Genomic DNA, 21,718 nt, shown 5'->3' with positions numbered 1-21,718 from the left:
AACCAGAAGCTGGCATCGTAGCCCCCGTACGGGTGCTCGGGCGTTTGGGCCAGCGAGCTGTTCTGGTTCGGCTGCGAGAGGCTCTGCTGCGAGAGGCCCGTCTCCATGGTCATGTGCGAGCGGTTCTGGTGGCTGTACTGGGTCCTCGGATACTGCGGGCGCTCCATCGTAGAGTTCATCGAAGTGGCTGCTGGCGGGGAATGGCGATTGATGAGCCGGACAAAGAACACAATGGTCTGCTACTCACTCATATAGCCGGGCACGTAGGAGCGCTTGTCCAGCGAGTTGGTCACATGCCCAGGCACTCCGCCAGGCGTCTCCACCTCGTACTCGCTGTGGACCACCGAGCGGGGCAGGGTCAGGGCCCCACTACTCGAGGCCCCATCGCTGCAGACGGGCGTGACCGTGTGCAGACCCTTGTCAATGTTCTTCAGCTCCATCTGGTCGTGATGGATCCATAGATCTGGGGGCTTTGGCACTCCCACGTTGTTCTTTTGATAGCTGCAAATCGAAAAACAGGTCAAAAAGTGGGACAGGGTTCGTGGCTCTTAGGACTTTACCTCTTTTTCGTATGCTCCGGGGAGGATTGGGGCTTGCTGCGGCAGAGGAATAGAATGGCAATGAGGACAACCAGCAGCACCACAACCGTGGCTCCGATGATGTACAGCAGCTGCTCGTTGTCGATGCCCTTGGCAATGGTGTCCGCCTCCTGCATGATCACCGCAGCCGTGGTCGTGTAGGACACCAGAGCGGAGAAGGGGGCATTGTTGTTGCCCTGCTGCTTGGTGGTGCGCGCCTGCACCTTGAAGTAGTAGGTGGTGTAGGGCTTCAGGTTGGACAGCATCAGCATGGTCTCCTCGCCGGCGAAGGCCTCAATGGACCAGTCCCGGTCCCGCTTCGTGGTGTCCGTCGTGTAGTAGATGTTGTAGCCGGTGATCTGGCCCACCGTGTGCTTCGGCGGCATCCACTGGATGATCACCGTGGGGGGATTCTCCTCGTCCAGGCGCACAGTTACCTCCCGCGGCGGCGTCACTGGCACATTTTGGTAGGTGCTGTTCAGCACCGACATGGACCAGGCGGACTCGCGGCGCCCTTTCACCACCTTGACGGCGAACTCGTACTGGGTGTTCGGCCGCAGGTCGTTGATCATGCAGTTGAGATCGGTGGTGTTGTGGTAGCGATAGCGACTGGATCCCGTGATGCCGTAGCTGACCGTGTAGTGGCGGTTGTCGGTCACGTGCTGGTTCTTGTTCAGCATCGTGTCGATCCAGTAGACAACGATCGAGGAGCTTGACATGGTGATGGCCCTCAGGCCCACGGGCACCTCCAGCGGCACCGGCACGTCGATGGGCTCCTCGTCGCGGGTCTTGATGTTGTCGTAGATCGGCGGGCCATCGCCCTTCACATTGCGCGCCCTCAGCGAAACCACATACTCCGTGTTCGACTCGAGGTTCTTGAGCACGTGGTAGCGCTCGGTCTCCTTCAGCTCGATGGTGTTCTCGTCGGGTATGCCTCGGCCCCAGCCCAGCACGTAGTTGCGTATCTTGATCTCCGGCTGCTGCGGCGGACCCCAGTGCAGGCCGATGTTCTCCGCTCCCGGCTGTATATTGATCCAGATCGGTTTGCCCGGCACCTGCGTCTCGTCCAGATCGTTCTCCAGCGTATTGACGCGATACCACTCCGTGAACGGCCCGGATCCATTCACCGTCATGGCCGCAATCTTCACCTGGTACTCGGCACTGCGGTCCAGTCCGCTCAGCTCGAAGTAGCGTATGTTGGCCGGCGTGCTCTTCACCTGCGGTGCGTCCTTGAACTTGCGATACCGGATCTTGTAGCCTGTTATCTGGCCATTGCGATCCTCCTCGGCGGGTGGCTCCCAGTGAACGGTAATGGACTGCCCGGCAACGGGAAGGACACAAAGGTTAAAAGGCTGAAGAGACTCCCAAAGAGTATACTCACGCTGGAACTGGTCACCTCCAGGGTGACATTGTTGGGCGGCTCCGACGGCGTTGCGGAGTACGTCTTCACCTTGATCTCGGCCGAGGGATCGCCCATGCCATTCCGATTGAAGGGCACCACACTGATCACGTAGTCCGTGTAGGCACGCAGCTCGGTGAGCAGTGCCTCCATGGCGGTGCTATCGTGGTACAAATCAGCTCCGCTTTCGTTCTGAAACGGGTTCAAAGGTTCGATTAGCATGTGGTCTTCGGCGGCTATGGCATCGGGTGCGTGTCCCACCTCCGAGTAGTAGACGCGGTACTTGAGTATCTCTCCGTTGGTCACTGCCGGCTCCTCCCAGCGCACATAGATCTCGCTGTGACTGCGCGCATGGCCCTCGAAGGCCCGCGGTGGTCCCGCTATGTTCACCTCCGGCTGGGTGCTGACCTCCAGCGGGGCAGAGGACTCGCCGCTGCCGAAGTTCGTGCTGGCCACCACACGGAACTGGTACGTCCTGCCCGGCAGCAGCGATTGGATGTTCACCTGCAGGTCGTCGTGCGATTTGGTCACCATTTTCTGCTCCCTAAGGCATCGAATGGCAAACGGAAAAGAGTTTTAATTTCGACAAAAGGATGCCAGCCAGACAGGCAGAAGGACTGGACTGAAGGTCTGTCAAAAGCAGGAAGCAATCAGATACCCACCTCTCGCTGTTGTTCATCTTGTAGTAGACCGTGTAGTAGACCACTTCCCCGGCATTCTGCAGCGGCTCCGCCCAGCTGAGGGTGACGAACCGCGGCTTGACTATCTGGGCGGCCAGGTCGCGGGGCTGGCTGGGCAGACGGGCCAGGAGTCCGCTGCCCAGACTCTTCAGTGGCACTCCACTGCCGGCGGCGGCATTGGCGTTGGCTTCCTGCTCGCTTGAATCTGAGGGGGACGCAAAATTGAAGGATGGGGGCAATGGCAGTTGCAGCTTCTGCTGCTGCTGTGGCTGGGATTTCTTGTGCTTGTTGCTCTGCCAGGAGGCCAGTATTTTCTGGGGATCATCGCCGTGCTTGTAGGCAGCGATCAGTGCCTCCTTCGTCTCGTCATCGTCGTACTCGTCGTCATCGTCGTCGTCTTGGTCGTTGTCATTGTGGCCGTTGCTCTCCCGCCGCAGGGCGCTGGCCTCGTTCCGCTCAAAGTTGCGATCGTTGAGCGGCTGCTCGGGCCGTGAGGCCTTCCCCGAGTGCTGCAGGCTGTCCAGCAGGGTCTTGGAGTACAGGAGCCGCGTGGTCGGCCCACTGTCCTGGGCACTGTCGTCGTCCCCGTCCTCGTCCTCGTCCTCGGTCGAGCGCAGGCTGGCCCCCGATTTGGTGCGCAGCGGCTGCTGCTCCCCCGAGCTGTACGGTCGTCGTCGTTTCACTGGACTGTCGGAGGTCTGCAGGGACTTGGTGGACTGGCCTTGGGGTTTGCGTTGTTTGATTTTCACTTTTGGGACGGGATTCGGGAATGGATGGATGTCGCGTCGAGGAAATGATAAGCCAAGGAAAAGTGTCGAAAAGGAAACGGAAACAAAGAAGAACAAATAAAACAAAACAAAAGTTAATAAATTATATTGACAAAATTCATTTTATATCACATTTCTTTATTATTAATTGCTTCCGACGATTCTCATTTTCGATCCGATGGGGAGAGCTCACCAGTAACGGCTGGTATCGGCATCATCGATAATAATCGATTGTTTGGCCTGGGAAAGTATCGATTCCGTGAAGGCTGTTAGGCTTTCTTTGCCGACCAAAAATCTGTGGCCTTAATTACAAAACAATTGGGAAGGGCCCTAGAATATAGCACGACTCGTCCTAAGAGCTTTTTAGATGCTCCACGGAGTCCGAGAGACATGAGTAGGAGCCTCCTTAAAGGTGGCAAATATTTTTGATTTATGTATTTTAATATTCTTTTGTGGATGCTTGAGGAATCACACGAAATGTATCTCAAAAAAGAAAAAGTTACAGGTTTAAGAAATTGTTTCAACGAAAATCGTTAATCGATATCGATAAATGGTTTTTTTTTTGTAGAAATGGCTATACGGATGGTGTTCAAGCTCGTTTGGTAGACTTATCCGTTCAGTCCTCTGGGTTCTCTCCTCCATCAATGAATCGCAAAAGAAATATCTATATTTTAGCACAAAATTCTACACAAAAATATACAAATACAAATACAAATACACAACACACAGACACACATGAAATCAATTTACAAAAGCAGGAGGACAATGAAAGGACAATGTTTGTACAAATTGAAAGGTCTGGAGGTACGTGGAGCTAGGCGTTCAATTTCGTAGAGTCATTTTACAGGCCGAATCGACAGCTGGACAAATACTGGACACCGGGCTGGGAGACTACATATACATAGGCGGATAGGGGGGATAGGAGGGATGGGGGGCTATCTCATAGAGCCACTTACCTCCTGGTGGGACGACGCGTAGCCGGGCCGCTGCCTGGACACTGCCAGCGGCATTGGTGCCGACGCACTGGAACATCCCGGCATCGGAGTGGAGCAGTCCGAGGATGCGCAGGTTGTGGTCGGCCACCAGCTGCATGTAGTCGTTGGGGGTGACAAGGTCGCCGTTCTTCAGCCACCTGATGAGGGGCTTGGGCTTGCCCCGGATGGCGCACTCGAGCTCCAGCTCCTCCTTCTCGTGGGCGGTCTTGTCGCGCGGCGCCTGGATGAACTTGGGCGGCACCTGGACCTGCACCGTGGCCTGGGCGTCCAGGGAGTCGACGGTGTTGCTGGCCCGGCACTGGTAGTTGCCCGAGTCGATGTCCTCGGCACTGGAGATCTGCAGCGAGCCCGTGCCGATGATGGAGAAGCGCGAGTCGAGGTCGTTCAGGTCGAGCTCCTCGCCGTTGCGCAGCCACTTGATCTGCGGCTTGGGCACCCCGTTGGCCACACAGTCCAGGGTGACGGTGTCCCCCTCGCGGACGGTCTTGGGCGACGGCCCCACCAGGAAGGAGGGGGCCACCGCATGCTCGCCGCCCGGCTGCTCGCTCGCCGCCTTCTTGATGTTCAGATTGGTCTTGCTGCTCAGGCGGGAGACGCTGCCCGAGGTGACGTTGCACTGGTAGGCGCCGCGATCGGAGGCAACCACCTCGTCGATCTCCAGGGCGCCGTTGGGCAGCACCACCATCCGCAGCTTGTCCAGGGGCAGGGGCATGTCGTCCCGGAACCACTGCACCGAGTGCCGCACGCCCTCCTGCCAGCTGGCCTCGCCCACCATGCACCGGAAGTAGGCCGTCTGTCCCGGCAGCAGGTACGTCTCGATGAAGTCCTGGTTGAGGTCCGGCTGGCGGGCAATCGCCACCAGCGCCGGCCGGCTCAGCACGCTGCCCACCCCCTCGGCCGTGAGGAGGCACTGGTAGGCGCCGGTCAGGCCGCGGTTCTCCTCCACCGAACTGATGTACAGCGATCCGTTCTTCAGCTGCGAGCGGAAGGTGTCCCCCACGATGCCCAGGTCCTGGCCGTCGGGTCCCCGCCATCGCACGGTCGCAGGCGTGGGCGTGGCCTTGCCCTTGCCACGGGCAGGCGCACTGCCGGAGCACTGCAGCAGGACCGAGTGGCCCTCGGGCACAACAGCATCCTGGGGCTCCAGGGTGAACGAGAGGGCTGCAACAACAACAAAGACACATTAATGGGGGGTTGGCTCATCAGGAAAGTAAAAGGGGGGCGAACACGGGTCGGGTCGGGGGTCTGGGCTGGGGACACGCCTCTGGGGCCGCCACTTGAGGCAGGGCAGGGCAGGGCAGGCATCCTGCAATCTGTCAACTTGTAAACACGCCTCAATAATTGATGCTGTGCAGCAAAAGCCAACTGGATGGATGGATGGCTGGATGGACGGGGGATGCCACGAGGGCATGCAAATATTTGCATTTCCACTTTGGCCCCGACTCGGCTCGTGGGTGGTGGTGGATGATGGGGTGGGACAAGGTAAAAGGGGCGACGCAAGGGAGGCCGCCTGAGCCTGCCGGTGAATAAGCTGCTAACATGCTTCACTGTTGGCTCACAAAGAAGAAGCCCAGCGAGGCCAAGAGAGGTGGTTTCAAGTCGCTTCGCAGTGCCGACACTTTTAGCCATAAAAGAAGAAAGCTAGCTTGAAAGAGAATTCTCGAAAAAAACGCCAGAAGATTATTAAAAACTAAACAAGTGTTTGTATTCCACAAGTAAAAAGCTATCGCCCTTCGTTGGTGGTCCGCTCTCGCAAGGCGCTCTCGTTTGGGTTCTTATTTTGCTCAGCACAACAGAAAACCGTCTCTCTTCTATGTCTCCCATCAAACAAGGCCTCAAAGCTCTCTCAGTAGTGCTGAGCGTAAAATGAGACCCGAAAGAGAGTGAGCAAAAGAGTAAAGAACCACCGCAGAGATCGATCTGCCGTTTAGAATCGATACGACGCGTGTTTGTTCTATAAAAGAACATCCAGATATGAGAGATTTGTGTTTAAATCATTAGAGATGGTCCAATTCCTCAAACTTGACTCCAGGTTGGGGGTTTTCCTCGGTCTTTACTTCCATTATTCGTTTCTTCTTCATCTGATACTCATTTCCAGCACTTCATTCCTGTCATCTCTGCTGCAGCTCCCTATCTCAATCTTTATATATGTATGTACAGGAGTATATGTGTATATTTGAGCAGCCTTAATTAGGCATCGAATCGCCAGTCGCCAACCAGACCAGACATTCGAAGAGGCAGCCAGAATGTTGATGACTTAATTTACAAGATTTATCCAGCTGTGCATACGATTTGGGCCTGAATCATGAATTACGCATTCTCATTTCAATTCAATTCGGTTTATATCCTGGCTTAGCTATCCTTTTGGGCAGCAGTCAGTCTCCGGCACCTGCATCCTTTTGCGGAGGGAAGGAGCCGCCTCCTATTCCCATTCCCGAGCGCATTTTCCGCATATTGACCGCACGTGAACTCGGAAGGATGAGGCCACATACCCGTAGAGTGGAGAGTGGAGAGCGGAGAAGTATGCCTGCAATTTATTCGCTTTGTTTTCCATTCCCGCACTCGGGCATTTACCCAAAGTTATGCGAATCGTGTGCACTCGCCAGGGGCCAGGGTTCGGGCTTATATGCACTCCGCTCCTGTCCAGCCGGGAGTCTATTAGGCCCTGCTGCGAGTGAGTGAGGGAGTGAATGATTGAAGTGGTCTCCCCCGTCCAGTTCTGGATGGAAAACAACTGCCGTAATGGCTTCCCCTTTGGAAATGTGATTTTAAATATGGTACCCCCCGTTTTCTCTCAGTGCATGTGTAGTATTTCGAACATTTGAGCCCCGAGACGTGTGGCTTTTATGGTTATTGCTTTCGGCTCCTGTGCTCCGATGGAGCCGAACGCAAAGAACTCTTTTTTCGGACCCCCTCGCCTCCCCTGGAGGTGGGCGTGCATTCCACTTGATGAAATTGTATTTTTACAAACATTTTCCACTCTTTTTAGAGTCGGGTTTTAGGGAGTGTTAGGGCAAGAAAAGGCCACCAATTGATCCGAATATCCCTACATAAATGTCCTTGCGTACTTACTGAAAAATAGAATATTGTGCATGTCGTGTGCATGACGCGCTACTTTCTTTTGGAACTTTCTCTTCTCAAAGGATGTTCTACTTCAATTTGCAGCTGGATTTCGACAGATTGTCGAAGAGAGATAAAAGAGAGAGAGGGAGGGAGGGAGGGAGAGGTACCTGCATTATTACGGATACATTTCAATTCCAGCGACAGCCCGCATTTGCAGCTTCACTTTTTTTGGGTTTGTTTCGGGGTTGGTTATTCTTTTTTTTTTGTTAGCATATTCCATAATTATTCCAGAAAGAGGAATTTCTGGCTATTAAGGCTGGCAGTTGGCTCTAAATCAAATGGAGACATCTCTTGCAACAATTTCGAGTTTTATGGCCCGGCCTCGGGCGGAGAGCAGAGAGCCAGCAGGGAGCTGGATCCAATTAAAAACTTTATTGCTCGAATTGATTTTTATTGTGCACTTCTTTGGCATCTGCCGGTGGGAGGGAGATACAGCAGGGGGGGAGGGGGTGCCTAGAGATAGATCCAATTTCGAAAGTCCAAAAGGGAAAGAACCAGGGGGGAGAGAGGGGAAAGTTGGGCATACAATGAGGTTATCTGTGCTCCCAAATACGAAAAATTGTGTCAATTGATTTTACTTCTCTCTTCCTCTCTTTCTTCTCTGGCTATCTATCGGATGGTTTTAATTATGAAAATGTGAAATGGCGACCACCACGCACTGATATCCGATTGACTCCAATAAATAAAACCAATAATTCATAAAATTATACACAAAGGATTCGCATTCAAGTGGTTATTGTTGTGGAAATTTAATTTGCTTTTGGCCTCATGAAAGCAGCCCCCAATTATGGCTGTCCTTTCAGCCATCCTTTTTGTGGTCTTTGAACCATTATTGGAGTGGTTTCTCAGCTATGGAAAGAACTCAAATAATACTGAAAAATATCTTTATTTTATCTTTGGATCATTTACTATTTTTAAATAATTTTTAAAGAACATTTTTAAGCCTTTAATCATTTAAAAACGACCCGTAGTGTTAGTCCTCTCTCTCTCTCTCTATGTTGCTCTCCTTCCAACAACGAAGCACCATCAGGCCGTTACTGGAAGTGGGAAGAGGGCTCCTTCTGGCCATCCCAATTCTGCAAGCTGATGGACAATATAATACTCTTTAATTGAAATAAATTCAATGTGAGGTGTGCCAACACTTTTGTACAACAAATTCTATAACATTTTTCTTTCAAAAAATTCAAAAAAATAATGCAATAAACTCAAGATTTTAAAAATCATCCAATCTTATAGAAAATGAATTAATTTATCGGATAAAACTAATTTTCTTTTGAAAATCACGATGGAAAAGCTCTGAAAACAGCAGTAACCTGGAATCTCGACTCTTGATCTCTATATCTCGAATATAGGGCTTTCTTCTGGCTGTTGCACGGATCTAATATGCCCCGTCAGCAGGTAAGAACATTCCCTAGCCGTCTGCTGGTAAATACTACCACTGGGAACCCCCATCCCCCCTGATTTTTTGTTTGCCAAACTGTCGTTCGCCTTCGTTTCCTTTGTTTCCTGCGGCAAAAAGAGTCAGAACAAAAAAAGTACAAAACCCTTTTTGCAATATTTGCATTATGCACGTCTGTGCACCCACCATTCCATCCCCCCATCCAACCATTTCTTAAAAAAAAAAACCACTCGCAGGCAAATAAAAATTTAAGAATAAAATAAATATAAATGCACGAAAAATATAACATTTGAAGGGCGAAAAAAGCTTAATTAAGAGCGAAAATTTAATGAATTGACTATGAATTAAGTTTCGTAAATTCTGAAATTGTTCTGTGGCTTTTTGGGCCTCAATTGCCGTTCATTGAATCAAATTAAACAATTATAATTTAGTCAGATTTGTGCGTTCGCTTTCGTAGAAATTCCAACTTTTAAATGGAAGAAAGACGCAACGCAACGAGAGAAATGCCTTAATTGAGTTTAATTGTTGCAACAACGGACCTACAGCCGGTCTTTGGGTCGAGTCGAGTCACGCAACATCCATTTACAAAAGATTAACAAATTCAAAAACGAAAAAACAAAAAACCAACAAAAAAAACGGTGGGCGGCTTCGATGCAACGAGAAAGGAAGCTGGAGACAAGAAAAGAGAGTAGCAGATACAAGATACAAGATACATGAATATTTATGATATTCCAATGAATTTGCATATTTTACGATTTTTCTCTGTGCGTCCGGGCAGGAGGAGGAGCGGGGGGTGGTAGGGGGGCCCACCAGTGACGACAGTTTGTTGTCTACTATGCAAATGTTGTCTCTCTCGCTGCCACATGCAACACGGAGTCGATAAAAAATTAGCAGTTCACAAGAAAAAACACAGAGACATTGTAAACATGGCACATCTCGTAGATTATGGCCGCTGGATGGATGGAAAATGCTTTTCAAAACTGGATCAACTTGGTCTGCTCTCCCCTCCCCACCTCTCCATGGCATAATATCCCAGTCAAAGAGCTAATTGCACTCACATTTGCGATGCCGGGAAAGCCAATCAAATTACCATATGGCCAAAAAAGCCAGAGAAAACTCCCTAAAAGACTGGGGAGGCTGCAGCGGCACGCAAAAGACGCGCACAATTAGGCAGAAATTTCCACTTTTCCAATGAAACCAGCCAGCCAGAAAATATCTTAAATGAGAGGAAAAGCAACAGAAATTTCGCATATCATTGGGCCACGATCGGTGGAGGGGCGTAGCAGGGGGGGGGTAGCAGGCCATTAGAGGCAGCTAATGGTGGCACCTTTTAAGGTTAAACTGGGCAAGCGGCCAGGCCAGAGGAGCCTCCTCTCCGACTGCTTATCGCCTGGCCAAATTTATGCACAGCCGCCAGACTAAGGGTTAAGCAGCGAGAGAGAGAGAGAGAGAAGGAGAGCTATCTAGACCAGGATACACCCTGCACTGCCTGCACTGCTTGCACTGTTTGCTCCCCTATAACAGTCATGGCACAAATAATAGTAACGGCATTGACTTTCAGAGCAAATTTAATCCATGAAAAATTCGAGAAAAATCTTTAAAAAAGAACCTATCCATGGCCGTAACTATTTGTTTGATTTCTAGAGCATTCCCAGAGCAAACTTGGTATCATTATTGTGTGGATAATGCTTCACCGTCTAAGACCTCCCCTCATTACCATTCATGATTCCAGGGTATGTATTTTTCAGCGAAAATCGCCATAGAAATATCTAAAGACTTTGCAGCAGCTCGGCTGCATTTGCATTTGCATTCGGGCCAAGAGACTCTTGCCACCGCTCCACTATCGAAATGTTGCATCGCACGCTCACGCCACATTGCGGCGTTGGAGGAGCCCCGGAGGAGCAGCAGCCACAGCCACAGCCTGGCTGTGGGCCCCCTCCCCCTCGCCATCGATTGGCTTGCCAATGTTGATTTTCCGTTTGGCTGGACCCTCCCACCCCCTGGCCACAAAATAAGAGGAAACGAGGGGGAACGTTGTGAGTTGCTGCGGACACCGCAACTCTACGGTTATACCCGATACTAAGTCAGTATGGCTCTCCTCCGGCAGACGGCGCTAATATTAAACGACACGACAAAGAGTGCGTGCGAGAGAGACAGAAAATCAGTCTGAGCGTGACGTCGGGCGCTGCGTAGCCAGTGCAAATTGATTTGCTCCTTTTGGCTATGAAAATGATCTGATCTGATCCAGATTCAGCAACCTGATAGATATGGTTATTATCTATGATTCTGCGTTTTTAGTTTTCTCAAATCTGCAATATTGTGGATGCAACAGATTTTCGTCCTTTGTGGGGGCGGATGGGGGTGGGGCGAAATTCTGAGATATACGTTTTATAGTGACATCTTAAAGGAGTGTGTGTACCAAATTTGGTTACTCTAGCCTTAATAGTCTCTGAGATTTGTGGTTGCCTCAGATTTTCGTCCTTTGCGGGGGCGGAAGGGGGTGTGGCGAAATTTGGACAGGAAACGGTCAAGGTCCGATATCACAGGAGTGTGGATACCAAATTTGGTTGCTCTGGCTTTTATAGGTTCTGAGATCCTTGAACTCATATTTTGCAATTGGCAAAACCGACCATGAAACCTGTGTGTTAGAGTGAGACAGAGCGAGAAAGAGTGAAATTGTTTTCGTGATTCTGGCTGTAATAATTATACGATCTGGTTCAGATTTTGCACTCTAGAAGATATAGTCATCTTCTACGATTCTGCGTTTTTAGTTTTCTCGTATCGTCGAAATTGTGGATGCCACAGATTTTCGCCCTTTGTGGGGGCGGAAGTGGGCGGGGCAATGTTTTGAAATATTTTTGGAGCAGTGACATATCACAGAAGTCTGGATCCAAAACATCGTTGCTCTAGCTCTTATAGTCTTTGAGCATTAGGCGCTGAAGGGGACGGACAGACGGACAGACGGACAGACGGACGGACGGACAGACGGACAGACGGACAGACAGACATGGCTCAATCGACTCGGCTATTGATGCTGATCAAGAATATATATACTTTATGGGGTCGGAAACGATTCCTTCTGGACGTTACACACATCCACTTTTACCACAAATCTAATATACCCCAATACTCATTTTGAGTATCGGGTATAAAAACGCAAATGTATGCAAAGAGAAAAGAAAAATAAATAAAAATTTTGCAACGCGAAACGGAAACTGCATCGAAAACGACTCCAGCGTGACCTCTTTTCCCTTTGCCCCATTCGGGCGCACTCCCCCGCACTCCTCAAACTGCCGCCAGCCTTGTGCGTGCTCAGCACCCCTCTGCTTCTGCCACCCCCCGCCCCATCAGAAGGATTTGTGGGGGGAAACGCAGCAGAAAAAGAAGGAAGCGAAAATCGTATGAATATTTAATTGCCGAGTGACTTACGACCTACGACCTCCGACGGGGGATATAGAGAAGCTCTAAATCCTTCTCCCATGGCCATACCCTAGCCTTTATTCAATTGAACGATTTTAACGATGAATGATAAAATGCTCTGCCACCAAATTGGATTCAAGAAAACACCTTTTACCTGCCACTCAATGAGCTCCGGTCCGCACCGCTCCATTCCGGCACTTTTGGCGCTGTCCCCCCAAACCCCCCGCGCCCCCTCGTGGCGTCGATCGATTGTCACTTTCGTTGCCTTGATTAACACCTTATGCGACACTTTTTCTTTTTCTTTAGCCACTAACGAAGCCGCAAAATGGCCAGACAGTGAGAGAGAGCAGAGGAAAATGCCCCTCTTGGGCGTGAAAACCTTTTATGTGGAGTGGCGGGGCGGCAGACGGGCCACAGGATGGGGCCGTGACACTGAGAGCAATACGGATTTAAATTCAAAAAGCACCAGGATGAAGTCTAAGCCGCAATCTCGCCAATCCCCCCACACACAGACACACACACAGCCACACAGATAGGAGAGTATACAGCCTGCACAAATATAATTATAAACGTCTGCCCGGCCATTAGGTGGCAGCGCCAGGAGCACTTGCCTCTCCACCCACAGCTTCCAGGAAGTGGCTGCGACCCACTCCGTGCAGGATATATATAGCGCCTCCCTTTGCCTGCCCGCCTGCCAGCCTGTCTGCCATTTTCATGGAAATTGTCGCATTCAAGTGAAAACATCAATGGACATTGAGGCAGGGGATGGACTTGGGGGCTGGCATGAGCTTTGATTCTGATTCCGATTCTGTTTTTTCCTCGCATTTCGATTGGCCACGCCCAAAAGGCAATCCACTTTGATGACTTTAGTGCCCCCGCCGCATGCCCCACCCCGTACACATTTCAATTATGCTAATTACAAGCGGCCATCGAACACCTAATGGCCATGGGCGAGGATTTGTGTCCTACTTGGTAAGGGCCCTGCCCTGCCCCCAAAAACCCGCAAGGGAGACTCCACTTGCCTGCCCTTCCACCTTCCACCTTCCACCTTCTGTGTCTGTCTTCCCCCCTTTGTTTTGCCATTGAGGCATTGCGGTTCTGCTGTTAATTTATGGGTTCTGCCTCTCAATCCCAGGACAGAACTCCTTCCGTTCCGCCAAAGATACGCAAACAAAAGGTTCCTTTTCTTGGAGTTTCTTTTGGCGCAAAAAGCAGACACTACTCCTGATGTCCTGTCCTGGCATTGTCCTCACAATGAAGTGCTCAAATTACAGGCGGATACCCTAGATCGTGTACCAGCATCGTGTCTGCAGCATAAAGCTGTCTACAACAATCCGATAATCAAATTTTATTATGCAGAACAGAGAGAGAGATTTCTTTTCTTTCCTTCCCTGCTTTTTTTGCTCGAGAATAGTTTGCGTGTTGAGGCCGCAAAGTGTCATAGAGTAGATGTGGGATGTGTAAGAGAATAAATCATTCCGTGTTGTTGCCTGCCAGAAGATGCCCCAAGGCCTGTGGCGGGAACAAAGACTCTGCTCTGCTCTGCATACAAATTGAGCGAGATGGCGAATCTCTGGTGGTGCCGCAGACGTTGCAAGGTAGCCGCTCTACAGTCTGCAAATTTGCAGCCTTTTAAACTGCCTCCGGCATTAATAATGCTTAAGCCATGTAATAAACGCTCGAGTTTTTGGGCAAACAACATCTCAAGGAGCCAGAGCCAGAGCCAGAGCCGGAGCCAAATCCTTTGCCGCAGGAGAGTGAGTGGCTTAGAAGTGAGCTCCTTAGAGGCCATGGATACGCGTGCTCCTCAACATAATTAAAGTTTTATCAAGCCACGCAGTCATCTGCCAGTCTCCCAGAGGAAGCGAAGAGGGGGTCTAGCAGGAATGCAGCTGCCCCTTGCCTCTTGCCTCGACAAACTTCATCTTTTATTCAATTTGTTGCTGCCGTTCCTTGGCTTAGGGCCCTGGGTCCCAGCATTTCTCTGCAACTGCCGCAACTGTTGCCCATTCCGTGTATATATGTATATAGGGGAGGGGGGGTATGTATCATCCTCTCCATTACCATCGCTATTCATCATCGTGCAATTGCAGTTATGTCATTCTGGTTCACTCTTTTGTCGGGCTTCGTCTTCGATTTCAATCAATGTGCAGCAGCTTATTGAGCAGCTCCGCTCCCCCCTTTCCCAGTTTCCCCGCCTTCGAGTCTTGGCTTTTGTCTCGTACTTTTTCCCTGGAAAAGCCATTGAACAGAGAGCCTTTAAGCCTTCGCCAGTTTATGACGCGTCGCTTTCAATGAGTTCGTGCCTGCCACCGATGAGGAGGATGTGGCAGCTGCTGTTCGAGTGCAGATTAAATGGAAAATTGCTTGGAAAATACAAGAAAGGCTCCAGTTAACTCGACTCGCAGATTACCCAAGCGTTGCCGTTGCCATTGCCGTTGGAGAAAATCAGAAATAATCAATCAACGATTAGGTCTTAACCTTCGGGATGGATCGAAGATTTACCTGCAAGTAAAGGAAACGTAAACGGGGGATAAGTAAATACTGCGAAATTGGGACTACATTTTCTAGATTTCAATTCAAAAGTTAAAAAAAAAACCCTTAATGAGTCCGCAGTATCACTCCCACGAGTGGATTCGTGGCAGTTCAATAGTTTTGAGCACAACGAATCAATCAATTAATTTTACCCGATACTCAAAATGAGTATTGGGGTATATTAGATTTGTGGTAAAAGTGGATGTGTGTAACGTCCAGAAGGAATCGTTTACGACCCCATAAAGTATATACATTCTTGATCAGCATCAATAGCCGAGTCGATTGAGCCCTGTCTGTCTGTCCGTCCGTCCGTCTGTCCGTCTGTCCGTCCGTCCGTCTGTCCGTCTGTCCGTCCCCTTCAGCGCCTAGTGCTCAAAGACTATAAGAGCTAGAGCAACGATGTTTTGGATCCAGACTTCTGTGATATGTCACTGCTACAAAAATATTTCAAAACTTTGCCCCGCCCACTTCCGCCCCCACAAAGGACGAAAATCTGTGGCATCCACATTTTTAAAGATACGAGAAAACAAAAAACGCAGAATCGTAGAGAATGACCATATCTTTTAGACTGCAGAATCTGAATTGGATCGTATTACTATTATAGCCAGCATCAAGAAAACAATTTCATTTTTTCTCGCCCTGTCTCTCTCTAACACACAGGTAGCATAGGCGGCTTTGCTTAGAGTAAAACATTAGCGCCTAGATCTCAGAGACTATAAAAGCTAGAGCAACCAAATTTGGTATCCACACTCCTAATATATCGGACCGAGACGAGTTTGTTTCAAAATTTCGCCACACCCCCTTCCGCCCCCGCAAAGGATGCAAATCTGGGGATATTCACAAATCTCAGAGACTATTAAAGCTAGAGTAACCAAATTTGGTATCCGCACTTCTGTTAGATCTCACTATAAAACGTTTATCTCAAAATTTCGCCCCACCCCCTTCCGCCCACACAAAGGACGAAAATCTGTTGCATCCACAATATTGCAGATTTGAGAAAACTAAAAACGCAGAATCATAGATAACGACCATATCTATCAGATTGCTGAATCTGGATCAGATCAGATCATTTTTATAGCCAAAGGAAACAAATCAATTTGCAGTGGCTACGCAGCGCGTGACGTCACGCTCAGACTGATTTTCTGTCTCTCTCGCACGCACTCTTTGTCGTGTCGTTTAATATTAGCGGCGTCTGCCGGAGGAGAGCCATACTGACTTAGTATCGGGTATAACTGTAGAGTTGCGGTGTCCGCAGCAACTCACAACGTTCCCCCTCGTTTTACTTTAAAGTTACAAAATAAAATATACTCAAAAAAAGAAAATAAATCAAAATAGTAGAATAAATAATTAAAAATAGTAGAATAAATAATTAAAATTTTAATAAGTAATAAAATAAAAATTTTGTAAAAACAATTATAAGTATAAGCTTTTCTAAAAATATTAAATGATATTTTTAGATTGAAGTTAATGCCTGGCGTAATAAACAAAAGTGTAAACTTGTAGCATGAAAATAAATAAATACAAAATAAGAGAAATATAAATTTAGATCTTTATATTTCTCTTATTTTTTTTATTTATTATTATTTTTTTTCCCTAAGTTTACACTTATTTTTACTCAAAACATGCGAGCGATAAGTGCAAATAATCCCTAATTACTGAAGGACTTTTTGTCCATAGAAACATAGAGAGAATGTGGCCTGGGCATCCCTCTGCCGCCTCTGCCACTGCCACTGCCTCTGCCCCTTCCTCTGCCCCTTGCACTTTTGCTGGCAGAAAACTGATTTCTAATAATCCAAAAAGAAGGTTAAAGGAGCTTGTTTCGAAGAGTGTCCAAAAGGAACGAGTGCAGGGTTCATGCAGGGTACTCGAGTGTCCACAAACACATACATACATACATATGTACATATGTACACATGCATAACCTCAATTTGTGCATAACATAACCTCAATTCCTTTAATGTTAACAGGCCTCCCGCCCACTTCCCCCATGCCCAATGCCCCCCCACTAGCTCAACATTCATTTTGTTACATGGAAATCGATAAAGAGTATTCGATTACAGGCCCGATAAGATATGATGTGGGTACCACACACACACATAGATATGCAACATTTTGGGGCGGTACAAAAGCTGTACCTGCTGCCGCCACCCCGAAGCGACGACGATAGCCGCTGATGATAACTGTATCAAAACTGTGTCAAAGAGCAGCTGCCAATGGAAATCGAAATTATAAATCAATTTGCAGGCCTTCGGAGCGGCTCTCTGATCTCTCAGCGATAAGATTGTCGGGGCAGGCAGGGCGGGGGTGGGGCGGGGCAGGGCTTTAGCATAATTACGCGACACACGATTCGGAAGGGGCAGGCAAAGGCAAAGGCAAAGGAAAGCCTAAACGTAAGTGTGGAAGGGGCAACTTAAGCGGCTTACCAGAGACTAGATATAGACCCTTTAGACCCTTTACATAGTTTGCCGCCCAATGCCTCACGAGCGAAGCAGCACGCGAGTGTACGGTGTGCGGTGTGTGTGTTCCTACGTGATGTTTTAATTAAAGCTACAAAGACACACAGATACAGACACAGACACAGAAACGACGACGACTGTCCGGTCAGAGTGTCGCCAGGCAGTCGGACAGGCTATCGGTCATTAACTTGTCTGGAGGCAGGCGCTGTACAGTGAAGCCTGCCTAGGCTGAAAGACTGCTCTTTGAGAACACATCAAAGACGGTTTGCAGTCAGTCAGCCTTGGATTTGCATCAATCTATAGTTCTTAGACATCTATATGTCTGATCTGATAACTATGAAGACGCCCCTCTGTACCCTATATTTGAAGAACACGAAGAACTTCTTTGTGGGTTCTTTGAAGGCTTCTTTCAATATCTCCATCCTTCCAGCCTTCCAGCAAGAGATCCAGCCCAAGAAGGTTATCACCTTCGTAGAAGGACGAACAGATAGCCACCATAATGGCGCTGGACTTGATTCCAGGCGGAATAGACACCGTAAGATCAGAGTCTCTGCAGATTTCAACAGAAAGCTTTAAAGATATACCACTTTCCAGATATCGAAGGCGGTTCCGAGGAGGCATTACAACCAGCAGAGGAGGGTACTCAAGAGAGTGTCTATATGCATCGATTTGTATCTTTGTTGCACCTGAAGGTACAGCCGTATGGTTGGTGGGTTCTACGGCAACAAGTCGGGGCCGTAAAAGAGTTGATTGCTGAGTACGAGCATAAGCCCCAAAGACGATTTGAATTTAAGCGAATACAAACGAGTTGTTTGCATGACCGCCACGACGAAGGCACAGCTCAATAGGGAATTCGGAATCCTGGGTGTGGTGCCGCAACCGCTACTGGAAATCCGTAGCCCCCGCATTTAATTGCGGCAATCAAATGGGGTTTACGGGGCGTGGTCACCTGGGAAATTTACCGCTGCCTCGCCATACATCATTTCGTTGGGGCTTTAATTTGACACATGATGTGGCAGTCCCCTCCCCTCCCCTCCCATCCCCACCCGTCCCGTCTTATTTGCAAAATGGCCGACACAGTTGTCTAACAAAATGGCCGCCCTGTCGCTTCCGCCTCGCTCCCGCCCCGACCCCGACCCCGGGCCCACCCCGCACAAAGTTCATTGGTTTCTGAGCGGCATTTTTCACTTGTTCTGGCAAATGACTTTGGCCACATGCTGGGGCTCCTTAACAGTGTCTCCCACGCCCACCCTCCCTCACTTTCCCGACCGACGGGGAAAAGTCTCTAAGCTGGGGCTAAGTTGGTCGCTTTTCCGCTGCCGGCGTTGCCTTTGCTTTGTCCTTTGGCATCCTGGCTACGACAACGGTTGCCGGCTTGTTGCTCTGCGCAACTTTTGCATTATGAAATTGTAAATGTAGCCAGGCACCCACCCACCCACCACCCCTTACCCCCCAGGCATGCCAGAGGGAGGACAAGAAATGTACACTGTGCAGCCTCACACGCATCAGAGGCATCCTCCTCCACTGACTAGAATCCTCTTTCGATAGTCCTTTTCGATAGATACATCGATGTTTTGTGGGAAACAAACATATTTTTTCCGCATTTATTCACTTTAATCTAATAAATGTCTCGAATGCCCAAGAACTGTCCACAAACAACAAACATGTCGTGGGCACAACTCGGCACACAGAACGCCTGCCCAACGCTGCTTTACACTCTCCATTGCTGGATCTCGTACCTTTTGTTGGACAGTGTTATTACGCATCAGTTCTGTCAGCCCAGGGAGGCTGTCCGAGCGGGGGGTAGGAAAAACCGATTTGCAGTTGGAAAAGCAAAGAAAAACAGCAGAGTTTTCACCCCCTTGCAACGAATTTTATCCATTTGGTTTCTGGTTTGTGTGCGAGTGTGCGAATGTGGCATAAAGAATTACATTTCGTATCTTTTGTTCAAAGTTTTTGCGCATTACGTATCGAAGGAACTGCGATTAATTCGAGTCAAACGACCGACGGGTATCTGCATCCTTAAGTTTCTTCTGCCGCCTACTGGTGTCTCTCCCAGCCAAGGATATCTGGGCAAACCTCAGGGTGTCACATTTTCAAGATACATTTCAAATGATACTCAAATACCGCTTAATCGATTGCACCTTTCAGAATCCACTCGAGTGCCACTAATATTTCTAGAACTCAATCGTTTCCTGACCTGCTATATCTCTGTCCCATTCGAAATGAGAGGTCAGTGTCGTTGTCCCTGACCTCTGGGTCTCGCGCCCCCTTAAATCGAAAGATTTTATTGAGTTTGTTGCTGATCTTAATGAGATTTTATTCTATTTTTAGCAGGGAAAGGTGCAACCCTCAAACCTCAACCCTCAATCCCAGTTCCACCCCCAACAGATGGAGGGTGGGTGCAACATCCAGCTGAGAGAGAGAGAGAGAGTCGAGAGTCTCATAGCAAATCTTAGCCCGACTTAATACGGGGATTATCATCCACATTAATATCCAAGTAAGAGTAAATGGTCCCCCTCCACACACCCTCGCTGATTATTTTGATCTCGAACATGTAGCTGCCCTTGGGTAGAGGGACTTTGGCGAACATTTGATCATCCAGAACAAAGTCTTTCAGGATAATATCGTGCTGTAAGAAGCCAGAGCAAAAGGAGAGTCACAAAATCCCATGGAGAGTGCATTCGTGGCACTCACATTGATGGGGCAAGTGTGGTTCACGTTGATGAAGGGCAGCATTGCGCCGTAGAAGTAGTAGAAGACGTTGAGGGGATTCGGGTGCTTCATGTAGTGGCAAAAGTCCACGGTGACGTTGAACAGGAACGGATGGTAGCCGGAGAGTTTTTGAAAGATGCTGAAATTGATGGACACCTTCCGAACTGGTAGTTTGAGCAATTTCACATGGACATTGGCTCCGATAATGCCACGTCCCAGCACGTTCAGGCGGCAGACAAGCGGCTTCGCATACGATGGATCCCGCGTTACGCATTTAATGTTCGTTTGGCGTGTCCTGATGTCCCCGAAAGCAGCCATTAGAGCCCCTGCCAGGAGCACCGATATCAGTGGGAACCTCATGGGTAGAGCGTTGCTCCTAAAATGAATGCTTCCGATCGCAAGGTACCTGAATTAGCCCGTTGCGAATCGTGATCGTTGAACTGTCACTAAACGCCCTTCGATCGGATATCTAACCATTCAGGTACCCGTTTAAATTAATAACTAAAAAACGCATTATACACATTGTTTGGTTGCGCAGGCAATGGCCTGAATAATTTATATACATATTATAGCCATACTGATAATGTGGTGGCGCAGTATGGTAAATCGCTATTATTGTCCAACGTACCACATGGTCATCCGCATATGTAACTGCGTTTGTACATATGTACATATGTATATTTATATTCTCGCACACGGCAGCAGCCCAGGCGGCTGTTCTCTCTTGTCTTTATCTCATCTCGCGCCTTTCTTTTCTTCCTTCGCTTTCGCTTTCGCTCTCGCTCTCGCTCTCTCGAGCTGTCGCGCTCTTGTCGAAGCTTCGGCTCGACCCGTCTGCCGTTGGACTTCGTCTTGGATTCTAGCTCGTGCAAAGCGACACCGTCTTGGACCGTCCCTCCCGCGTCCTCAAACGACAAACGACAGTCAACTGACTCGTCGTGCTCTCGTGTTGCATCTCTCTCTATCGCTCTTTTTACATGCACATATTACAAACACACAAGCGTTCTCGTTTTCGGCCCTTCACACATAGTGTAGTCCCCCGCAGGCGATCCGTTGCGGTTATTCTTCCCCTCTTATTCCCCTCCCTCTGCTCATGGACCTAATTCTGGACATCGCGCTGGATCTCGAGCTCCCAGTATTGGCTCGGTGGAAGGAAAAATGGCCCCCAAATCAGATCAAATACTGTACTGCATTTTTCTTTACTTTTTAGGCTACATTCATCCCCCTGCTAGGGGTTGTTTTCCTCTCTGCTTATTTTCCATGCGCTTTGACAAACCGTAATCCCCGGACTGTAAAAATACGGATTTAATTCCATTTTCCATATTTTATGGCCCTCCCTCCGAAATGGGGAAATGAGAAATGGTTCTCCACAGTGCTAATGGCCAGTTGTTAAATTTTCAAATTGATCTATGAATTTCACAGTAGGCTGCTATGCCATGCCCCACGCCCCATGCCGCATGCCTCTCCCCATCGAATGTTCGTTTGATGTTTCGTTTTTGGAGAACGGAGGGACGTAGTGTCAAAGAACTGGAGCTGAAGAATATAAATTTATGATTTATCGAAAGCATATGCCGTGCGCCCTCTACAGGAAGTTCCCCTCAAATGCCACTCGAATGGGGAGTTTTTTCCCATTTTACAATCGCTGGAGCAT

The 21,718-nt window shown here is 49.0% G+C and overlaps 2 protein-coding genes across 7 annotated transcripts in view; both read right to left on the bottom strand.

Moving 5' to 3' along the window:
* LOC6603461 (neogenin) overlaps window positions 1-21,718 on the bottom strand; it is a 38,933-nt gene that overhangs the window by 1,870 nt on the left and 15,345 nt on the right. Inside the window, exons 2-8 of one of the 6 annotated variants that reach the window (XM_026985447.1) lie at window positions 4,381-5,580; window positions 2,640-3,405; window positions 2,239-2,521; window positions 1,960-2,169; window positions 561-1,894; window positions 248-501; window positions 4-190 (exon numbers count right to left, since the gene is read on the bottom strand). In XM_026985447.1, the coding sequence (XP_026841248.1) occupies window positions 4-190; window positions 248-501; window positions 561-1,894; window positions 1,960-2,169; window positions 2,239-2,521; window positions 2,640-3,405; window positions 4,381-5,580 (4,234 nt within the window). The remainder of the gene's footprint in view (window positions 1-3; window positions 191-247; window positions 502-560; window positions 1,895-1,959; window positions 2,170-2,238; window positions 2,522-2,639; window positions 3,406-4,380; window positions 5,581-21,718) is intronic. The other 5 variants (XM_026985448.1, XM_026985449.1, XM_026985450.1 and 2 more) reach the window with 5 other exon arrangements.
* Window positions 19,808-20,427, bottom strand: LOC6603460. Its single transcript, XM_002028404.1, has 2 exons — window positions 20,050-20,427; window positions 19,808-19,984 (listed from the first exon to the last, which is right to left on the bottom strand). The coding sequence occupies exons 1-2, from the start codon at window positions 20,425-20,427 to the stop codon at window positions 19,808-19,810; spliced, it is 555 nt and encodes a 184-aa protein (XP_002028440.1).

Source organism: Drosophila persimilis, unplaced genomic scaffold (genome assembly GCF_003286085.1).
Source record: "Drosophila persimilis strain 14011-0111.01,24,50 unplaced genomic scaffold, DperRS2 tig00000002-arrow-pilon, whole genome shotgun sequence".
NCBI lineage: Eukaryota > Metazoa > Arthropoda > Insecta > Diptera > Drosophilidae > Drosophila > Drosophila persimilis.
Note: the sequence above shows the minus strand (reverse complement) of the source record. Positions and strands in the feature narration are given on the sequence as shown.